General features: G+C 40.6%; 1 protein-coding gene across 1 annotated transcript in view; it reads right to left on the bottom strand.

Moving 5' to 3' along the window:
• LOC122801283 (extracellular calcium-sensing receptor-like) overlaps nucleotides 1-23,769 on the bottom strand; it is a 263,393-nt gene extending 239,624 nt beyond the window's left edge. Inside the window, exons 1-3 of the mRNA XM_044070831.1 lie at nucleotides 23,044-23,769; nucleotides 9,618-9,845; nucleotides 8,757-8,891 (exon numbers count right to left, since the gene is read on the bottom strand). Coding sequence (XP_043926766.1) covers nucleotides 8,757-8,891; nucleotides 9,618-9,845; nucleotides 23,044-23,769 — 1,089 coding nt within the window. The remainder of the gene's footprint in view (nucleotides 1-8,756; nucleotides 8,892-9,617; nucleotides 9,846-23,043) is intronic.
• Nucleotides 23,770-24,002: the final 233 nt, after the last annotated feature.

The raw sequence follows: 24,002 nt of genomic DNA, 5'->3' as shown, positions 1-24,002 counted from the left end.
CCAATAAAGGATAATGGAAAAGAGGTGAGTTATGTGTTATAACATGGTCATGCAGGTGTGCTGTCCGGAGCATTGAAACATGTCTCAGCCACTGCACAGATATGTTCTCCATGTTAGGGATTGACATATGTGTGTCTGTACTGTGTTTCTGACATGTATCATTGTGTAGCGAGACCCGCAGTTTATTGCTTGGCTGTCCCTGTAACAGCAGTGGACCTTCACTTGAACTGTGCATGATGAAGGCGCTATAGGGGAAGCATGAGCCCTAGGCAGTATCCAGATTCCCAGGGGTGACAGGTGCAGGCCCTGTCTGGCAAAGCATCATGATCTGTCAACCATGTTATCCCAGGCAGACAGATACTGGATACCCTTTGACTTGCACCACTACACTAGAATATTGTGGAATACAATCCTTTTGTCCCTGTACTGCAGTATCATTCTGGCCAATGGCAGAATGCTACCCTGGCCTTGGGGTATACCTGCATGGGCTACAAGACCTGACAGTTCCTACATGTGTTTCCATGCAGTCCAGGCTACTGCATCACAGGTCCTGCACAATAACATGGAATATGCCAGAGCCATGTGTATAGTTCAAAAGGTAGTCTGAGTGTATGGGTATGTGGCTAATCATGGCAGACAGGCAACTGACAGTATGTATGTCCTCATATACATTGATGTGTAACAGAGTGCTAGAGTTTGCATTCACAAATGAGTACTGTTGGGCATGTTTCTGGCCACGTGTTCTGAAGTGTGGCACAATTATGCAAACTATGTCATACAATTTGTGTATTTTGGTGTCTGTCTCTTCCAGGTTGGGGGGGGTCACTTGTTTGGCCAGATACTTAGAAGCATCTGTGAATGTGTGTGATTCCTGGTAGTGTGTGTGGGTGTCCTTACTGTGTTCGGGTAAGGGTATGTGTTGGTTGTGCTGATGAGCTGCATGTGTTAACCTACAACTCATGACTGTCCAGTTCAATCATGGCTGTAGAATGGGCTGCCTTCCAGCTTAGCCCTGTAGCTGCACCCCAAACAATGTGTGGGGTGTGGTGTTAGGTGGGTTTGGCGGTGTACATGGCATAGAGATTACATTCCCCCAGGTTGGCCACATACACAAAGCTGTCATTAGCAAACACCAGCAGCTGACTAGTGGACATGCCTGTATGAGCATTCAGTACTACAAGTACCAAGTACTGTATTTAGTTTACTTATTGCTTATGAAGATGTTTTAGACAGTGATGCTCACATGTAAATATTTGTGTTATGGACATGACAACACTGGCTATTATGGAAACATTGTAGCTACCTTTAGCAGCAATCCTCCTCTGAGGAGCACATTGTATCCTGTTAGTTGATTACAGATGATGCATGTGTCTACAGGTCTGTTTCCTTCTCTGGGTATATACTCACATATCCACCAGGAAGCTCTGTTGGGCACAGATACCCACTCTCCAAACAGAGTCATGTATCACTAGACTCTGATGCCACTATCAACATGATCAGGATATAATCAGATAGTGTAAGCCATCACCTATGAAGCAGCTATTACACATGGGCAGCTGTCTCCTACATCTTACACTTCTACTGCAGATGTTACACTGGAGTTAAAGATGATATGCAACCTGTTTCATTACCAGTGCTGTGCACTACCTTACAACAGTATGTGCAAGCAGCTGTTAGGTTGGCAATGAGACGTTGGGCTACACAAACCTGGCAGTTCAACCAGTGTGTCTCTACTCTCAATATCCACTCTATGTAGGTGTGCACATATCCATTTGGCCCAGCCCTGTAACAAGGGTCACTACAAATTTGCATAGCATGTACACATGCACAGCTCTTATTGCTTGCAAATGATACTAGAGAGGTCCAGCCCTGCAACAAGGGTCACTACACATTTGCATAACATGTACACATGCACAGCTGTTATCGCTTGCAAAAGATACTAGAGAGGACCAGCACTGTAACAAGAGTCACTACACATTTGCATAACATGTACACATGCACAGCTGTTATTGCTTGCAAATGATACTAGAGAGGACCAGCCTGTAACAAGGGTCACTATACATTTGCATAACATGTACACATGCACAGCTGTTATTGCTTGCAAACGATACTAGAGATGGATATTACATGTGTTATGTGCATGGATAGTTACCTGGCTCTTCCAGTTATCTTTGCTATCATGCTGCTAAACTGTCAGATGAATACAAATATGTATCCTGTTATTGAGTATTGTAATTGCCAATAGACATAACTACTGTTTGCATAACATTGCATAACTGCTATGTAGAATAGAATACAGATCTGCCTAAAGTACTGTAAATTACACAGTTATTGGCAAAATATCCCACAATGCACACCATATTTGCACGGTAAGCCCAGCTTTAACATGTTCATCTTACTTATACACCCATACATATGTCGACTGTTACAATATATCGACATATACTATCCCCTGTTATAGCACATACTTGTTGGGCCAATCCTAACAGACAGTGGCTGGAAGCGAATTGGTGGGTTCCAAGCCCATATCATCCCTTGTGGTGTATGCGGAGTTTGCCATGTGACCTACAGCAGTGCACACATAAAATACTACAAGCATTACTACTGCTCAAGAATACATCACTGCAAGATAGCTATTTCCACTATATGCATTGATTACACTGTAATTCTTAGAAACAGGTACTACATACACAGACATACTGCATGTTATACATATTTTCTTAGCAATCGGAGGTGTTATTGACTAGTATAATACTCGTTTTCGGTTCATCTTTCAGTGTTTTGTACTGTCCTACAGGTAGATACAGATGGTTTGAATGTGTGACAAGGCAACCTTTTATAGTTACAGATCAGTAACATGTGCTATCCTGATGACCAATTGGTGTTCCTAAGTAGCTAACTACATGCACATCAGCTGCGCTGCTACTGCCTTAGCCAATACCATGGCTACAGTGGAGTATAATTGAGTACTCCACTTGGGTGTTGTCTCTTTGCCTTACTTGTGAGGAAGACAGCGTGGAAGTGTTGTTTGGAATCTATTGCAACAGCTATATGGAGACGAACAGTAATATATTGTGTGTAATGCCTAGAGGATTTGGTCTAAATGTGAGTACTGCTGTTATATTTCTGAACATTGCTACTTGTGCAGGGTTTGACTGTACCTAATACTTCTGCATATGTTTCAGTCTGGCCAAGTTGTTTGACTAGCTCAAGGCTGCATAGCTATGCATATAATGTTAGGGGGTTTACAGTGTGCTTACCAGATATATTTAGTTTGGTGTTACTGTGTATCATACTGTGCTGATAATCAGTACTCGGTAACACTTCCGGATGTACGAACCTTTCATCCCTCTGAAACGGGATTAGTTCATACAAACCCTGTTACATCAGCAGCTGTTCAATTGTATAACAGCAACTATTTCACATAGGGCCATGTTATTGTGTCTGTGTCCAGGTATGTTAAGGTTTCAGCAGATGTTGTACAGTAGTTGAATAATTGGTTATGGTATGACAGTATGTACTGATGTAATTATTTTGGTTGTGGGGTAGATGTTGGTGGATGTACATAGCACTTGCAGGTGTGTAGGAGCTCCTTTAATACAATGTCTATATGTGTGTGGGTGTTCTTTCCCTATCTGAACGCCTATGCCTTAGCGGACTAATACTATGGCAATTGCAGGCTGATTCATTAAGGCAATGTTAAATGCTTCCTGTATAGCATGCAGGTACTGTTAGTCTTTGAATCCTTTTGGCAATACATCAGAATGTAATAAAGTTTTGCAAAACGAAAGCTGTCTGTGTATTTCTGTCATGGATATTTGCAGTCATTGCAGTTGTTTTGGTGACTGTGTCCATAGAACATATTTATAATAGTGTATTGGAATATACTCTTCATATGTTATGTTTATATTGTTTGTGGGGGGCAGAATGTATGATTGCTATGGTCCATGTTATACTCAGATAGTTATGTTCATATTGTTTTGGGGGGCAGAATGTGTGATTGCTATGGTCCATGTTATACTCAGATATGAACACTTCGGATGCTGTCTACAGACATGTATGTGTGTGTGTGTGTGTGTGTGTGTGTGTGTGTGTATATACATATATATATATATATATATATATATATATATATATATATATATATATATATATATATATATATATATGTATATCTATGGGGCGGCCATGGTGGTGCAGCGGTTAGCGTTGCCACCTCACAGCAAGAGGTTCTCCGGTTCGATCCTCAAAAGTGGTGCCTTCTGTGTGGAGTCTGCATGTCCTCCCTGTGGTCGTGTGGGTTTTCTCCGGGGGCTCCAGTTTCCTCCCACATCCCAAAGACATGCTGTAGGTGGATTGGACGGACATTCTAAATTGACCCTAGGAGTGAGTGCGTGTGTCTGTGCCTTCTGTGGAAGGTTGGGAGCCGGGCTGGCAACTCGACACCGTAAAACTCCACTGCCAATCATAAGCAGACAGGTGATCCACTGTGGCGACCCCTAACCGGGAAAAGCCAGAAGATTATATATATATATATATATATATATATATATATATGTATATAGATATATAGATTATTGCATACATTTATCTGTACCTCCATAGATGTGTAGATGTTTTTATCCTATCTATATATCTACATATATATGTAGACCTTTATATATCGACATGTCTCTATGTATCTCTCTCTCTATATATCTATATATCTATATATGAGCATACACCTTTAATTGGGTACATGGTAGGTTGTCCTATTTCAACTCATTCCTCCCTTTTGTGTTTTAACCTGTCTGCATACACAACTGTGATAGGTACATCCCAGGTAGCTTAATGTTAGGTTACTGTGAGGATGGAGTACATGGCTGCGGGTTCTACTCCTGGAAGTTGTTATTATTTTACCTCTCAGAGTAGGCACTGGTAGGGAAAGTGTGAATAACCCGCATTTATGCAGTTGTAAGCAGGTTTGCCAGTGGTCTGCGTGACATTAAGCAAAGGTTAAATCTGTAAAGTGCTTCTCCATTTACCGTGTTTCAGCATCGCTTACCATCACGCAAACCCGTGGAAACCCACTTACAACTGCTTAAGAGTGCTTTAATCCACCTGCATCCAACAGCCCTTAATCTGGCCCTCAAAATAACCTAACAGCCCTTGCAGGTCTTGAACCCGGGACAATAAACACCACAGTCACTGACATTACCACTAAGGCATCTGAGATATGTACAAATGTTATGGTGTTTAGAATATACATTGTACTAGAGATATTCCTCACTACTGAAAACAAATATGACAGTCAGTTGGCGTACATATGTCTGATACATGTTAATGTTCATATGTTTGTAAAATTAGGTGTGCCAATGTGACATGACAGGGTGTATTATGAATGAGAAAGGTTCTTGTTTTGTGTCCTTTTTATATTGTCCCCATACTCCATGTGTACCCCTCTAGTTCACTTATTGGACATCTGACCCAGGCCCTCCTTGATGCATGATTGCATTATCCATCATTCCTCCCCCACCCCAATCTTCACATACACAACAACCACCCCTTCTATGGTGAATTAGGTTAATATTAATTGTTATAATACCAGAGCTGCATGCGTTTTGTGTACACTCCATTTCCTTTGGAGTGCTTCTGTGTCAGGAAGTGTATGCATAGATGTTTATATATATGGCTATTGTTGTAACTGTATAATATATATATATATATATATATATATATATATATATATATATATATATATATATATATATTTATGCAGACATCACTGACATGTATATATATATATATATATATATATATATATATATATATATAGATATATATATTTATATTTCGTATTAATTTGTAACAGTAATACATAAGTAGACTGGAATGTGTTGGTTCACAAACTACAGTACATTACAATGTACTGTACATATGTACACAAAATGACTGTCCCATTTGTGATCATTACAGTGAAATGCATATGGTATAATGTGTAGTCTCAAGACCATGAAAAATGTATACACCTCGGATGGCTTAGTGGTAAGTCCCATGACTATATTGTGCATGGTTCAGGGGTGAACACCTGCGATGCTTTATAAATGTTTTTTTCTCTAGAATAAGGCTCATTTAAGCAGCTGTAACCATGTTTAAAAGTGTTTGTGTGACGTTATAACAGTGGTTAAACATAGTTAAAACAACTTTGTAACGTATAACATGTGCGTGCAAATATGGCCACATCCACTAACTACTCAGGATATATACATGTCAGTGAAGTAACATCTCACTATGTGCTGACATAACATTACATTCTCTGTTGACTGTACTCTCCACTACACATGGGTTTATATGGGTGTTTCGAATGTTTATTATACAGATGATTACTACCTATATATGCAAGCTATGGTTAAGGTATACTTTTGAACATGGTAAACATGATTGGAACCTCAAATGCACAGATACTATGCGGATGCTGTAACCATTACACTGTTGACATTAACATTGCTTCTGCCTGTTTCCTATTTAGATGATTTCTATGTGTAAGCTAGGTTAAGCAAAGGGCGGAGGCCCCCAAACTCACTGAGCTTCACGTACTCTTGAAATAACATCTAACAAATGTACTGTGAGACAATACATTACATTCCTAACTACATTAGGCATAGCCCCTCACTGACACACTTCAAGGGAAACCTTGTTGTGTATGGGTAACAGAATATACAAACCTGGGATCATGTGTCCCAGAACCATATAGCCAGGGGGTGGGGGAGCCTGTCCAGTTTGATAGCTGCGAGCCCTGTTGGGGGAATTGAATGGTGTTGAATTGTCACATTAACATGCCCTCTTTAGATCACTAAGTGCCCCTATCACCCTCCACAACCCCAGTCTTCAACAGCTTCCAGCAACTCTGCCTGGAATTGCTGCATTGGCTATTCTTAACAGAGGCTCAGTTACTTCATCAATGGTGCAGGGAAAGCCAACACACTTTAGCTATGCTTCTAATTACCCTTGGGCAGATAGGTAGTAGGCTATATGTGAACCTCTAAAGTGCAGGCCATCACAGCCATAATATGTGAATAAACATCACAACATCAGATCACAATATACAGTGAGAAATCACCATGTAGTCAGGAAACAGTTAAGTACAGCAAGAACATACAGAACACTGATACTTAGTCACTCCAAAAGCCTATCTTGGAAGCTAGAAGACATGTATAATTTTAAGGCTTTCTATTGTTTACCAGTAGGTTACCTACAGGACAGACGAAAAACAAGCACAGATGGGGAAAATGCATGCAACGATACCATACCGACCTATGTGTCAGTCTTAGGCTTTGGAATACTGGCCAAGGCTATTGGCACTCCCATGGTGCCTTATCTATGAGACTCTCGAAGGTGAATACCAGCTCCGTAAACAGCAGAATAGCAGATTCAATGAGGGTTATGCTACTCAACACCAAGGGTTGTGATCACAACATGCATGCACTCACAGCACTCCTCAGGATGGACAACATCAACATCTGTGCAGTAACTGAGATCCGTCTTAAGGCTCCTGAGAGCACACCAGCACTACTAGACTACAACCCATACCACACATTTCAGCCACAGAACATGTACTGACACAGACATGGAGGGGCTCTATCCATACTCATCAGGAATACCTACACCTCCAGGTTAGTGGGGCATCATGATACCTCTGAGATCATCCATGTGCAGCTAACATCAGCCACAACTGCAATGTAAACTGTGGCCTGCTATGGATCACCCTCCATGACCCAAGACCACCACTCCACCTACCTGGAGAGAGTGGAGAACATGACAGTCCTAATGCTCACCTTGGCATTGGTCGGTGTCAACTACCATACCAATAACTGGGAAACATACTCCGGTACTCACTTCCAGCCCCAGCGCTTCCTGGAATTTATCACCTCATATGCCCTGTTTCAGGTGGTAACCTCCCTAACGTGGGGTGGAAACTACTAGAAGTGGTCATCACCAACATGGGCAACAGGTGCACCACAACGGAGGTTAACCAGTCACTGGTTAGATCTGACCATGAACTATTCACTGTTTCCACACCCAAGCATCTCACCCACCCATGGATACCACAGTGTATACCTTTCCTACAGCTAAATTTACACTACTAGTGACAGGGGTGGGGGGTTTCACAGCCCCCACGCTAAGGGGAAACACTGCTCAAGATACAGATAGATTTACAAATGCAGTCTATAAGCACCTACATTGATGTATGGATTGTGCCATCACTGGTAAAGCAAGACTCACTCCTGCAAGACAAGGACACTGGTCTGGTGGATCTCTGCAATAAACAGGCTATACTACAGAAGTAGGACAGTGTTCCAGACAAACAGCAAATCCCACGAAGGGCAGACTTCCGTGACCACTATTAGTATGATACATAGGTCCCTCATGACATCATCCAAGGCTAACATCAGCAGGAGAATATGCAAGGATTCAAAAGATAACCACAAAGCCTTCTTTGACTATGTCAAGGTTCTATGTGGTGACACACAGATTTGCACTGTGCTGGTGAAATATAGCACAAAATATGCTGACCCTACTGACATCGCCAACATCCTTGCAGATACATTCAGTGCATACTTCACCCCCTAAAGAGCCCACAACACTACCCGAAAGGTACAGTATCCCACACATCAGTGACACACAGGTGGAAATGGTCCTCTCTAACAGCAGAATACAGCATCAGTGGAGGCATTGCCGTTCCTAAAGTCACCAAAGTCTCTCTGCAACTTTCTTACTTTGGTTACTTGCAACCTTTTCTCATAGTTCTGAATGTTCTCATACAGGGTATCCATCTTATCACCTAACACAGCTGGTGAATAATTATCATAAATATCATTCTGTAGCCTGTTAATTTCAGACATTAGCTCTTCCTCTTGTGGGCGAAAAAAAATCAATAAGCAGTTGCAAATACCTTGCGCTACATTCAAGGTTGATCAACTGTCATTGTCTAAGTAGCTCTGGATAGGTTTGCCCATACGTGGGTATGGTTAAGACTCTCAGGCCTCTCGGTACAACACCTTGTTTGAGTGAGTCTTTTAAATGAAAGCGCTGCCATTGCAGCCGCTTAAACTTATATAGTTTATTTTCTACATCTTTATACCTGACCAGAAAGCCTTCACGATTAACAGGATTATATCCCACAGTACCAGCATCTGTAGATATATCCACTTGCAGCAGAGGGCTGAACAAAAATGGATTATGTTACTGCACGCTGATAAAGTGCCTGGTTTGAATAATATGGTCTCCATTAAACCTTTCCTGAAAGCGAGGCAGTTGAGACACTAGTTTTTAGTTTATGTATGCTGTGATGTTTTTAAAAATGTTAAGTATACTATTTAATGTGGTTGTTTTACGTCATTTTTATCTAAGTCTGATGAAGAGGTGAACCCTTGAAAGCGCTTACTTACAATAAATTGGATATTCTGCTGTTACATCCAGTGCTACGGTGTTTTTTCTCATAGACATTTACAGTAGTCTGATGACTAGGATGCCTTGTTATTAAAATGTGCAGATATAATTATTTGTTCAGAATGATTTTTAGATAAAGTAGATTAAGGAGTGAATGTATGACCTGCAATTGTACATCAAGTACTTACTCCAGAGAAAGCTCCGTTCCATTTGATGGCATTATCATTTATAACGGTTTCCTTTCCAGCAGGGAATCGGGAATCAACATTGCCAACTTTAAGACATTTAAGAGTACCATTGCTTGAAATATGCTGATTTAGAATATCAAAAACAACTGGTGGGTCACCATTCATGTCAAAAAATACTTCTTCACCAGCTTTGGTTTTAAACTTTACACTTTTCACATAATGGAGGAACTATAAACAAAGAAAGACATGACCCCATTTAGCAGCAATGAAGAATCATTCAAATCCACAGGATATTTTTTTTATTTTTGGCATGCATATCAAGTCATCAGGCACTCAGATGATTTTCAGCCAGAGCAAAAAAAAAAGTTGTAAGTCAAAGTAAGCTTCATAGCAAGTTAATGGCATTAATTGATATAGGACAATCGATGAAGAATGATCTTTTAAATATCATGAATGCTTAATAATAATAATTCTTACCAAAAAGCATTTTATAAATGTTAAGTTGCAATATAAATCAAGCCAAAAAGCAAGATCACGAAGGAGAAGCTATGATTATGCAGAATCAATTCTGTAGATGCAAATACAGCTGGTAAAGATATAGTGGTTAATGCATTATAACAGGGGTGGAGCTGGAGAACGACAGCAAGCTGAGCTGGAGTATTGCAACTAGTGCTGGCCTAGTGTACTGTAACCAGTGCTGGTGTATTGTAACTGGTTCTGGGCTGGTGTATTGTAACTGGTGCTGGGCTGGTGCATTGTAACTGGTGCTGGGCGTGTATATTTTAACTGGGGCTGGGCTGGTGTATTGTAACTGGGGTTGGGCTGGTGTATAAAAACACATGTAGGGTAGGTGTAACATAACCAGTCTGGAGCTGATGAATTATAATGTATATGTTGTGGTACTATATTATAACAGTTATGGATCTGGAATAACATAACTAGTATAGAGCTGGTGTATTATAGTTGGTATGTTGTTGTGTATGTAGTGTAACTTAACCAGTTTGAAGATTGTGTACTATAATTGCTACAGAGTTGATAATAGCAGGTGTGCAGATAGTAACATAAGTACTTTGGAGCTGATATAACTAGTTTAAAGTTAGTGCACTATAACAGGAGTGGGGCTGGTAAATCACAACTAGTTTATAGCTGGTGTATGCCTCATTATTTAAAATGTGCGTATAACTGGAATAAAGTTTATGTATTATAACTAGTACTGAGTCAGTGTGTTATAACAGGTGCAGATCTGGTATAACATAACTAGTTTGGTGATAGTATATTGTAACTGGTATGAAGCTAGAGCATTATAACAGTTGTACCGCTAGTAGATTAACTAGTTTGGAGCGGATATATTATCACAGGTGTTGAGCTGGTGTATTATAATAGATGTGGAGTTGGTATAACATAAATAGTTTGAGTTGGCATATTTAGAATGGTATGAATTTGTTGAATTACAGTATGTGTGTAGTTGGTGTAATATAATTAGTTTGGATCTGGTGTACGGTCACTGGTATGGAGCTGGTGTATTATACTGGGTATGGAGCTGGTGTAACATTACTAGTTTAAAACTAATGTAGTACAACTGCATTATGCAGTTGGTGTTTTAAAACAGGTATGGAACTAGCATACATATCTAATTTGGAGCTGATGTATTATTACTAGTATGGAGATGTTGCATTATAATAGATATGGAGTTGGTGTATTACAGCTGGTGTTGACCTTGTGACCTGTAAGAGTCATGGAGCTACTGTAACAATATCAGTGCAAAGATGGTATGTTACAACTGATGTCAAGTAAGTGTATTATAGTAGGCATGGAACTGGTATAACATAATTAGTTTGGAATTGGTGTATTCTAACTGATAATGATCATAGGATCATAAGAAGTTACTAGGCTATTGGCCCTGAGGCCCTTATAAGCTGAGCCAAGAGTTTAGCTCATGCATAGACAAATCAGCACCCAATGATCCTGTCCACCAGGGACACGGGTGGAAACCCAAGGATGTATTTTCCATTTCCCATCCAGTTATCCAGATTGCACTTAAAAAGGGGTAAAGAGGTACTCTGCTTGACATGGAGAGGTAGTCTATTCCATAGATGGGGGAGACTCTGGGACACAAATCTGTCCCGCCAACAAGTCCTATTGATATCACAGACCAGGTTGAGGCTGCGTGTGCGAGTTACTTGAGTGGACCTTGATTTGTGGATATGGAGCAGTCCCATCAAGGTGGGGTCTGAGATCAGCTTGAATGCCAGACAGAGGTCACATCGGAGGAATCTGTATAAAACAGAGTAGAGGGATAGGACTTTTAGCCTATCTGTGTATGGTAGATTTTTGAGGTCCTGGATTCTTCTGGTGAGGAACCTCTGTGGTCTCTCCAGCAGCTGTATGTGATTTGTGAGGTACATGCCGAATGGGATGCTGTACTCAATAATGGGCCCTATAAGGGAAGAATACAGGGATTTTATGACCTCCTTGTCCCTGGATGAGATACCCTTACTAATGAGGTGGGCCATGTAGAAATCGTTCCGTACAATGGAAGCAACATGGTGATCAAAAGTCAGGTTGCTATCACTCTGGGTGCTAAACTCCCTCATGACTGAATGCATGCTTAGGACATTGTTATTAATGTGATAATTTGTGGGGACATCACTTTCCTCAAAGGGGTTGATGATGCATTTTTTTGTATTCAGCTTGAGGCCATGTTTCTGGCACCAGTCATTTGTTTGAATGAGACCCTCTTGGAGGATGTCCATGTCACTAAGGGAAGTGATGACAGCTCCCAGCTTGCAGTCATCTGCAAACCTGATCAGCCATAGCCCACTGATTTTGGCCTGCACCTCAGAAAAATATATCCCAAATAACAGACTCCCCAAGAATGAACCCTGGAGTACAACACTCAATACAGGTCTACTGCTTGAGGTGGCTTCCCCTATTTTGTCTAGGTGGGGTTCTTTCAGTAAGCCAGTTAGCTACCCTTCTGGTAACATATAGATTGATGCCTAGTTGAGAGACTGTATCTATTATGCCTGAGTGGAGAATAGTGCTGAAGGCTTTGGCCAGGTTAAGGTAGGCGGCGTGCACTGTCTTCCCCTTATCCATGGTTTTGGTGACTGTCTCAAAAGATTTGACCAAATTTAACAGACATAACCTCCCCTTGATGAAGCCAAACTGTATGGGATCAAGTGTTTGGAAGTTGCCAATGTCCTTGTTAATGAGGTCCATGATAATCTGTTCCATGGCCTTGCTGATCAGGCTAGTTAGGCTGATGGGTCTATAATTTCCCAGATCTGTAGATGCTTCAACTTTGTGTTAAGGGGTGACAGTGGCTGTCTTCCACTCAGCTGGGACAAAGCTGGTACTCAGGATTTGGTTGAATAGGGCACCTAATGGTGCTGCAGGTTCATGCCTGAGTTCATGTAGGATGCAGCCTAGGATGTTATTGGGTCCCATGGAGGCTGTATTTTTTTTGCCTTTGAGAGAGCAGTGATGACCAGATCCCTAAATATAAGGGGAAGGGGTCAGGTACTGGGAATGTCCTGATTTACTGATGGGGGGACAGAGGGGTGAAATTTTCACTGAATCTGTCAGCCAGCAAGTTTGTTATATCTATGGAATTTGTATATCTGGTGTCCTTGACCACCAGTTCTGAACAGATCTGGGTGCTACCTTTCAGATTACGGACATATGTGAAGAAGACCTTATGATTGTCTCTAGTAGACATAGCTGGCTTTAGGCACCAGCGAACCCTGCGGTCGCTGGGGGCCCCCTGTTCCCTGGGGGCCCCCAACCACAGCAAGTTATCTTATCCTAATGTTTTGTAACATGTCTATCAAACCAACAAAAGCTAGTACAGCATTCTTGTATACTTAATAAACCACATGGATAATAACGCTTATTTATATCCCCTTTAAAATTCAAAGATATTTCTGGTCATATTAACAGTGTTTTGTCAACTAACAGGCATCAGAATTCCATTAAATATTTTACCAGTGCCCCTGGCTTAGTTAACCCCTGCTGTTGGACATTTTCTCCACTAAAGCTAACTACATAGCCAGCTTTAAGTCCCTGCTATACCCTTGGTTGCAGGGGCCCCCTTAATCATCCTTGACTGTGTGGGGGCCCCATAAAAGCTGCTGCTGGTTGGGGAAACATGTGGAAGAAAAAATGTATTAATTTACTAATTATGCTCTTTAACCTGAACAGGGCTGTGATATGACCCTGTTAGGATGAAGCTGATAATGAACATGAGCAAGGTAAGCACTACAGAGATCAGCAGCCCAGAGTGACTTATGTCAGTGCAAATTTTGGATTTTAAGAAGAGCTGATACTTCCGATCATCAAGGATGATTTTCTCTTTCAGGGAGTTTTATAAATACAAGCAGAACACCAGATACTATAACTCTCAGTTTCTTTGCTTAAGAATTCAGTGCAATCCCAAACATAAGAGAATAAAGGCTCAGAATCAGGACTGCATTTTAAATATTACTCTAATTTCCTTAAGAAATTAATAGAATAACACCTTTTGCATCAACACGTATTTTTGGACAATAATTATAAAACTCAGATGTCTGGATTGATTGACTGTAATCCTGAAGTATTTACCAGCAAATCAAACTTTTTACGAAGAAGAAAGCAAAAGTATGAACACAATCAGGGAAGGTCTGAAATCAGGGCCAGTGACAGGTATGTAAAATCAGGGACAGTGGCAGGTATGCATTACTCCTCAACGAGGGAAATAAGTGACTTACCCCTGCTGCTGTTTGATGACCGCTAAACAGCAGTTACCGATCTGGTGTGGCAGTACCAATGTTGTACAATGTATTGCTATTTGCTGAAATAAGTACAAAACTAGTACCACTATGGCTTATGCTTGTGTGTGTCCATGTGTGTATGTAAAAAATATCACTGATTTTTATATGTGCATGCACCCAATAATGCCAGGACACAGACATTATTCTTCTGGGTATCAGTAAAAAATGTACCGAACAAGTAATTACATTTCAAAAGTAAGACACAAAATATATCACAGAACATTCAGTGTCCCCCACTCACCAAACTGTATAAATGGATATTGGCAGCTCCCTTAATCATCTTTGACTCTGTAGGGACCCCCACAAAAGCTGTTGCTGGTTGAAAAAAAATCAGGAGAAAAAAATTATCAATTTTCTGATTGAGCTGTTTAACTTGAAGAGTGCTGAGATATGACCATTTTAGGATAAAGCTGATAAAAGCCTTTTGTTTCAACCACAGCCATTCTAAAACGAGCCCTGCACAAATGTGTGTGTACAGAAAGCTGCTGTACATTATGGGGGGCTGGGGATTGTGTGGTTATTACAACTTTAATTTTCATTACAGTCAAATCTTAGAGGTGTGCACATGAAGTTGCTTGTGTTTGAGCTGAGGACAGTGTGGTCATTGCTTATTTACTTTTCTCACAGACCTCAGAAGTGTAAAAAGAAGGTTACTATAGCTTGTGTAGGGGTGGTGTACTGTCTAGGACCAACAAAATAGAATATATTACCAAAATCATTCTCACAATCATACATCAGGCACATATACATGGGGCTGACTTTGAGGCTTACAGGTGAGGAAGCATGGTATGTATATGTATATCAGCTATCACTTGAAATATATGACTAAAGCAATTTAAAGAAAAATATAAGACTGAAATTCTTTTCTTTTTCGTGATTTTTCTTTAGGCCACCATTGGAGTAAAATGCTGAGAATAAGCTCTAAAATGCATTGCAGACCATCTGTAACCCTACGACTTCTTGGGCCCTTGGTTATTTGAGTTATTTCCTAAATGATTATTACTCTGTGCTGTGTTGTTCAGGAAAGAGTGTTGAAAGGATGCAAGGAAAACTAAAGTTGAACAGCAACAGTGAATTTCTTTCCTTAATCATAATTTGTGTTCAAGCCATTACTGGATGAAATGGTTGTGTAAAAAGAAAAAAAAAACTTTAAAATGCACTTCAGAGCATATACAAAATTATGGCTTTTTGAAAAAGCTAAGAGTAAGGCAAAATGTGAGAAAAGAAAGAAAAAAGTAATCTCCATAGCATGGGAAACCAAAAAACGGGGGGGGGGGGGTCAGAGGAGAGGACTGGGGGGGGGTGGAGGCTGTTGAAATGGTAGGCCTAGTCATCAGTCCATTTAATTCCAGACCTGTACATAGAGTTATTGCAATGTATCATTGTTGCAACTAAATACCAATAACTGTAAGTGCCCCTTTATTAGGCAGATCAACATAGTGTGGTATGTAGGCCTGTTGTAATGTAAGAGCTTGTAGCTACAGGTCTGTCTGTACGTACTACTCCTAAAATGTTGCAGCACAAACTAAAAGGTTTCTTAGGAGGGGTGGCACTGACAGAATGATACTTATACTGGAAGTGCCTAGGAGGCCACCAACTTGACATTTGCTGGGGGCCCCCAAAATGCTAACACCAGCCCTGCTAGTAGATGTAGCCAATTTAGACTCGAAAATTTGCAGTGGAGGATTTCACTAGTGCTCTTATTTGCTTGTTTAGGCTAAGGAGAGATTGCTTACAATTGGGGACCTGCTCCTTCCTGGTCATGGACCGTATTTTTTTTCTTTTGTTATAGAGTTTATTTAGTGCAGATGTCCACTAGACAGATTTACTCTTCTTTGTGAAGGATAATTTAGTCCTGACAGGTATGTTAATCTGGGGCAATACAATGGGTGCTGACCTGGTATAACTTAACCAGTTTGGAGTCGGTGTACTATATATAACTTATATGGAGTTAATATTTTATAACAGGTGTGGCAGTTGTATAACATATGTTTGAAGATGGTGTACTATAACTGGTATGGAGTTTATTACAGCAGGTGTTAAGCTGGTGAAATGTAACTGCATTGTAGCTGGTATATTGTAGCAGATGAGGGTTGGTTTGACAGAGCTAGTTTGAAGCTTGTGTGCTATCACTAGTAAGGAGTTAATTTATTACAGCATGTGTTCAGCTGATATAACATAGCTGGTTTGAAGCTGGTGCACTATAAATGGTTTTGAGCTGATTTATTATAACAAGTGTTGAGCTGGTGTAACATAGCTAGTTTGGAGCTGGTGTACTATAACTGGCATTGAGTTAGTGAATTACAAAGTGTGTGGAGCTGGTGTACCATAACTAGGTTATAACTAGTATACTAAAACTAGTATGGAGCTGCTGTATTGTAAATGTTTTGGAGCTAGTATGACAAAACTAGATTGGGGCTGTTGTACTACATCTTGAATGGAGTCAGTGAACTATAACAGGTGTGGAGCTTGTGTGACATAACTGGTTTGCAGCTGGTTTAGTTCTCCAGTTCAATTCATTGTTGGCATGCCAGCTTTGTTGAGTCTGCATGATCTTCTGATGCATGAAGGAGGTGGGATGATCACAAGACATTACAGTGGTGAACTGGTGAGCTTCCAGTTTGCCCTTAGTGTGTGTGTGTGTGTGTGTGTGTGTGTGTGTGTGTGTGTGTGTGTGTGTGTGTGTGTGTGTGTGTGTGTGTGTGTGTATGTGTGTGTGCCTTGTGAATGAATGAATGTGTATGTGTCCCATGACAGAATGTTGTTACACTTTCCAGGATTAACTTTCTAGATTATGTCCATTGAATGTCATGATATGATTCAGCTCCCCTGCAACCCTCTACTTGACAAAGCAGACAATCAGAGAATTAATGAATGTTATAGTTGACATAACTGGTGTGGAAGTGATACATAATAACTGATGTGGAGCTGGTATAACACACCTGGTGTGAGATAGTTGTACTATAAATGGTATGGAGCTTGTATTTTATATGTAAGTGATGCAGAGTAGGTTTATTAAAAGTGGTGTAGTATAGTTGTATGACTACAGTTTCCTAAATGGAGTGGTGTTCATTGGGGTTCAGCTTTGATCCAGTGCAGTTCATAATGGAGATAGACTACATTGGCAAAGAGGACTGTTCACATATTTCATTGTACCTTGCTCTATCAAGTAAAGTATTAGAGATTAGTAATTCTCCTAGATTCAGTCAGGAATATAGCGAAGCTTAGTTTAGAGATTGTTGTACTTTATTTGTATGTGTCTGTACATCAGTGTTGTTTTCAATATTTCCTGTGATTTGAACTCTGGCTTACTGTAAATATAGATTTAGCATTTTCTTATTCTTTTATTATTTATTATTAAATATATTTAAACTTTTCGTTGTGATAGGTCTTTTTTAGAAAATATTTAAGCTTTGAGAGTATTTACACATATTTATTTGGATGATAACTCTGGCCATTCCTGAAAGCCTTGCTATTTGGCCAACATTACTATTTGTGTTAATATTAACTTCACTGAGCATAACCTGATACCCCTTTAAGAGCTTATAGTAACTGATAGGTGGCAGTGAATCTATCTTATAGTTTGGGTAAAGTTGGTAGAGTGGGTAATCTGTGCCAGCCTTTTCCATGAGAGAGAGAGAGAGAGAGAGAGAGTGTGTGTGTGTGTGTGTGTGTGTGTGTGTGTGTGTGTGTGTGTGTGTGTGTGTGTGTGTGTGTGTATGTGTGTGAAAATTAAATCTCAAAGAGTGTGTTTATCAGCTACTTGGGGCAGGGGCATGAAGCACTGGGTTCACAGAGAAGGTGCTGGAGGACTTGACTTAGACCCTCGGCTGAGGATCAGTGAGGAGTCTTAATTGAAGTCCTGGGGGGGAGACATCATCATCATCAGCCCGCACTTTCCCATTTTTTCTACATGGGGTCTGGGTATCATATTAACTGTTGCCAACTTTCTGAATTCAGTGCCACACTCCTGCCTTCTTCAACACTCAACCCTGACCATTGCAGATAGTCTTTCACACAATCTATCCACCTCTTTACTGGATGTCCTCACTTCCTTTTACATTCTTCCTATCTGTCCCAAATTTTCCTCACCAGATTGTCTTCTGCTTTTTTGCACGTGTATCAAAACCACCGTAATCTGTTCTCTTTGATCTTTTCTGCAATTGGATCTACTTTTGCTTCTACTCATGTCCTCATTTCTTCATCTATCCCACAGTGTGCATCCTACCACCCTTCTCAGGCACTTCATTTCCATCATCTCTAGCCTCTTGAACTGTTTTGCCTTTACTGCCCAGGTTTCTGTACCATACAGTAGTACTGGTCAGACCACTGTCTTGTACACCTTACTTTTCAGCTTCTTTGGCTTTCTTCTGTCATAGACTACATCTGACACTCTATGCCAGTTGGCTGCAGCCCCTCTGATTATAGCTTTGACCTCTTTATTCAGACTTTCCTTCTCCTCAACCACCCCTCCCAGATACTTGAAGCTGTTTATCTGTTCCACTTTATTCACTTCTATCTCTATTCTCAGCTTCTTCTGATTTCCCCAGTTTGCTGTCATTACCACTGTCTTATCTGTGCTTAGTTTCACCCCATGTGCCTTCATTTTTGCATTCTATTCTTCTATCCTTTGCTGAAGTTCTGTCTCAGAGTCTGCCTGTAATGCCACATCATCTGCATACAGCAACTTTGTTGATCTGTCCCCTCTGACATGTTTGCTAATGTAGTCCAAAACCAGTATGAACAGCAGTGGGCTCAGAGACGAACCCTGCTGTACACCCACTCACACTGGGAAATGGTCTGTGAGGCTGAACACTGTTAATACTTGAGTCATTGAGTCCTTTTACATAGCCTGCACTAATTCTACCAATGTTTCTGGGACTGAAAACCACCGCAGTACAGCCCAGATCAGCTTTCTTGGGACCTTATCATATGCTTTCTCCAAGTCCAGGAATGCCCAGTTGAACTCTCTCCTCATCCCTAGCTTCTTCTCAAGTATCTGTCTTACTGTAAACATTGGGTCAATTGTGTTGCATCCTGATCTGAATCCAAACTGCTCATCTCCCATCTTACATTCTACTACTTTGCGTATTCATTTATCAATTACCCTTTCCAGAACATTCATGCAATGTGATAGGAGTTTGCCTCTGTACTGCCCCACAGTTGTGGATGTCCCCTTTTTTCTTGAACATTGGCACAAGTATGCTTATTCTCCAGTCATCTGAGATGCTTTTTTTTTCTCCACACTGCTATTATCACCCTCAGGAGCCATTTTTCACCGATCTCACCCAGCATCTTTATCATACCTGCTGTGACCTCATCTGAGCCTGCTGCTTTCTCTGATGTCATTTTCCTTAGTGCTGTTCTTACTTCATCTAGGGTGGGCTCCTCTTCTTCTCTCATCATAGGCTGTTTCTGGGGCAGTACAGCTTCTGTGGGGTTTTCTTCATTCAGAAGCTGCTGGAAATATTCCTTCCATCTGCCTTTGATGTCCTGTGGATTGGTGAGCAGGTTGTTGCTGGCATCTCTTATGAAGGGTATCTGACTATCTTCTTTATCTTTCAGTCTTTTCCTTGCAACGTGATATAATTTCTTTGTGCCACTTACTAAGTCACACTCCAGAAGTTGGTAGGTAGAGTGCCTCTAATGCCCTATTCTTTGCTATTACAATTTCTTTCTTAGCTTCTTTGTTAGCCAACTAGTAGTCCTTCCAAACCTGGTCAGTCTTTTCTGTCTCCCACTTCTTCCTGCACTCCTCCTTTCTTTTGATGACTTCCTGGGCTTTTACATTCCACCCCCATCTTTCCTTATGTACCTTATTTCCATACCTGGCTCAGCCACATATCTTTTCTGTGGTCCTAACACAGGCTGTTTTTAGGCATTGCCATTCTTCTTCAACTCCACCTATTTCCTCCTCTTCTTGGGATGCTATAGCCCTGAGTAATTCCTTGAACTGTTGTACTTTCTCTCCAGTCAACTTCCAGATCTTCGGCCTGGTCTCTGTTGACCTTAGAGTCTTCTCTGACCACTGTTTGTAGCTGATTGTAGTAACTAGTGGGTTATGCTCTTGGCTGACTGTTTCACTGGGGATGACTTTGCAATCATGGATTCTGCGCCAGTGCCTTTTCCTTACTAGGAGGAAGTCTACCTGAGTTGCATGTTGGCTACTCTTGTATGTGATCTTGTGACTGTCTCACTTTCTGAACCATGTGCTGGATTCTATCAAGCCATTTGCCACACAGAAGTCTAGAATGGCTTCTCCTTCTTTATTCCTGTTGCCCCACCCATGTGGACCCAGGCAGTCCTCATATCCTGTTCTGTCTGTCTTGATATGTGCATTTAAGTCACTTATTATCAACAGCAATTCATGTTGTCTTACTTTATCTAGTAGGTCCTGCAACTCTTGCCTGAATGCACTCTTTTCCTCACTATCACAACCCTGCTGTGGGGCATAGGCTGAGATTATGAATACTGCCCTATCATTACACTGGGGTCTGATTGCCATGAGTCTGTCATTAATTCTGATGATATCCCTCACTGCCTTCTGGAGCTTCTCTCTCACCACAATTCCTACACCTTTTCTAGCCTGTCCCCCCTCCTAAGTAGTAGAGTCTGGATCCCAAGCCAAGTGGCTTTGCTCCAGTGCCCTTCCATCTCATCTCTTGGATACACAGGATGTCCACCCTCCCTGGTATCATCATGTCATCCAATTACAAGCTGCATCCTGTCAGTGAACCTACATTAAGCATAGTAATTCTCAGTTGATATTTGGCAGATTGGTTGGTTTTAAGTCCAACTTTTGCTCAAAAGAGCTATCCCAGGTAACCCAGGCTGGGCAAACAGACACTGGCCGGCCATTTGCTTATTGACCCAGGGCTGCTGGGCTTTATAATGGACATGCACTGGCCAGTAGTGGCACATATACCTCTCCCACCATTAGCAAGGTCCCTGGTGAAGGTCAGAGTAGGGTGGATCCCCAGCCCACTTATCATCGGCAACTACCCATGCCCATTTTGATGACATATGTCAACATGACCGAATCACCTAGATCCATATTTTACATTGCCAAGAGAGACAGATATAGAGAAATCCAGACACCTGGCTGAGTGTGTTCCCTGTGTACTCTTAAGGGAAACTGTATTTGGTGCAGAGATCTGCATCTGGGAATACTAGTTTTATCCATTCGTATTCCGAGTGCACATCCCTCTCCAGTGTCAGTAGTGAGGATTCAGGTTCCTTGATTACTGGCCCAGTGTGGGGATATCATACATGGGGTGAAATAACTAAGTAGAGGCAAGACAGTTGCTATGGCTACAAAAGGGGAAATCAGAAGAAAGTGAAATTATCAGAAGAAAGTGAAATTAAGATGGAAGAAAAAATAGTCGTACAAGGTAACTGTTTCAAGCATCTAGAATGGGTTGGTAGGGAGAAGGGGAGTATGAATGAGAAGGTCAAAGTTAGAATAAGAGGTGCTACAGCCAACTGGCACAGGGTGGCAGAGGTAGTATGTGGGAGAAGAATGCCAATGAAGCTGAAAAGTATTGTGTCCAAACAGTGGTGTAACCAGTGCTTCTGTATGGTACAAAAACCTGAGCAGTAAAGGCAGAGCAGCTGAGGAAGCTAGAGGTGATGGTGATGAAGTGGCTGAGATGGATGGTAGGATGCACACTGTGGGACAGATGAGGAAATGATAGCATTAGAGCAGCAGTGAAAGTAACTTTAATTGCAGAAAAGGTCAAAAAGAACAGAGTATGTTTGTTTTGACACCTGCAGGAAAGCAGAAGATGATATGAAGAAGACAATTTAGAAGATAGAGGAAGAAGGCAAATATAGAACAACAAATGATCGCTTTAGTCTCTTTGTGGAGCTATCGGTTACTTAGTTAGCTTTGGCATGACCTTGAAGTATTTGGGAATTACAGGAGACTGACAATGATTGGAGTTAAGGGAAAATGTATTTTGGGACCAAAAATGAAAATACTACCAGGAGAGGAAGAAAAATATAAAAAAAAGTACACAAAACACCCCATATAATTTCTATTTATTTTTGCTACAGGTTAACCAGTTTCGTCTCACTCCTATACATATAGCTTCTCCACCAGAATTCTAGTTGGCACAATGCCAGCACCTTGTTGAAGTTCACAGTTACTTTTATCTTCAGAATTTCATTCCTCTGCCTCAGTTGTAACTCAGTCAAGTTTATCAGACTGGACTGATGCTACTGTTGTGGCATAAATATCTACGGTTTGCTATTTATATATCATCTTAACTAGAATCCCACGCATAAGTCTATGAAATCTCTCTGATGTAGCTAATCAAGACTTTTTTTCTCTTACAGGGACTTGATTTTCAACAAATGTAGCGCAACAAATATTTCCTATGAAGTTATTTTCTCCATATGTGCCACAGGAATTCCACACATTAAAATCTGAAAAGGTCAATGTATTTTTCAATAACTATCAAAAACTCCAGATTCTATCTCATGTAAAAAAATGTTATATAGTTGACATAATCAGAATTAAAAAAAAATATGTACAGAGCTGAAAAAATGTTTAACTCATAAGTTTGAAAATATGTTTTATACTGTATTGTCTAGTGCAGAAGTGGTAAATTTACCTGCCATGATTTTAGGTCAGAAAGATTTGCACATGATCCATTGGAGAAGGGTCCTGAGAGATTCTGACAAGAATACAAGTTATACAGTGCATTCATGATAGCATAGGCAGCATTGTATGTACGACTGATTAACACAAATGTGTAAATATCAAACAGGGATGCATCCAGTTCTTTCACCTTCTCATCCCCTGTACAAACTCTAATTTCTGTGCTTTTTACACTCTGCTGTATAATTATGCTTCCATTGTTATTCCCCCATTTGCAGCTGAATGCTTTTTCCCAGAAAAGTCTGGTAAATATATCATCTGGTGACCTTGAAGGATGCATTTCATACAAGAAGTTCAGAAAACCTACAATTTCTGTTGTGTGATGTGCAAGTCCAATTGTACCATTGATTGTTTCAAGCATCTCTCTTTTGAAAACTTCCTGAGATACTGTGCACGGATCACTTATAATCCATACTTTTCCTGTAATGTTATTCATTGCAAATTCCTCCATAACAGGAACTAATGTCTTCTTACTCACATAAATTACAATCACATTTACTGTTGACCTTTTTACTACTTCAATTATTTTAAGATATTTAGATTTTGAGCTGCTTTTTGGTACTGTTTCTATAAAATCAATGCAACCTCCTACTAGAAACAAATCTCTTCGCAAGTTTTTGCTGCCCAATTGTCCGTAGTCATCATCAGAAGTAATGATTCCTATCCAATTCCAACCCATATGCATTAGCAGCCTTGCTACTCCAAGTGAATGAAAGTTGAAGTTTGCAACTGTCCTTAAAAATGAAGGGAATTCAGTCTTATCACTCAAGGAAGACAGCACTGCTCCATGGCTTATCTGTTAGGAAGAGGAAAGAGAGAAAACACGCAGTAGCCACCATGCTGAACAGCTGCAAAACTTTTATTTAAAACACAATTAAAAACACAGGAATGAGTGCTTTTGGGATCAAGCCC

This window comes from Protopterus annectens, chromosome 4.part1 (genome assembly GCF_019279795.1).
Source record: "Protopterus annectens isolate FY-2018-M chromosome 4.part1, PAN1.0, whole genome shotgun sequence".
Classification (NCBI taxonomy): Eukaryota; Metazoa; Chordata; order Ceratodontiformes; family Protopteridae; genus Protopterus; species Protopterus annectens.
Note: the sequence above shows the minus strand (reverse complement) of the source record. Positions and strands in the feature narration are given on the sequence as shown.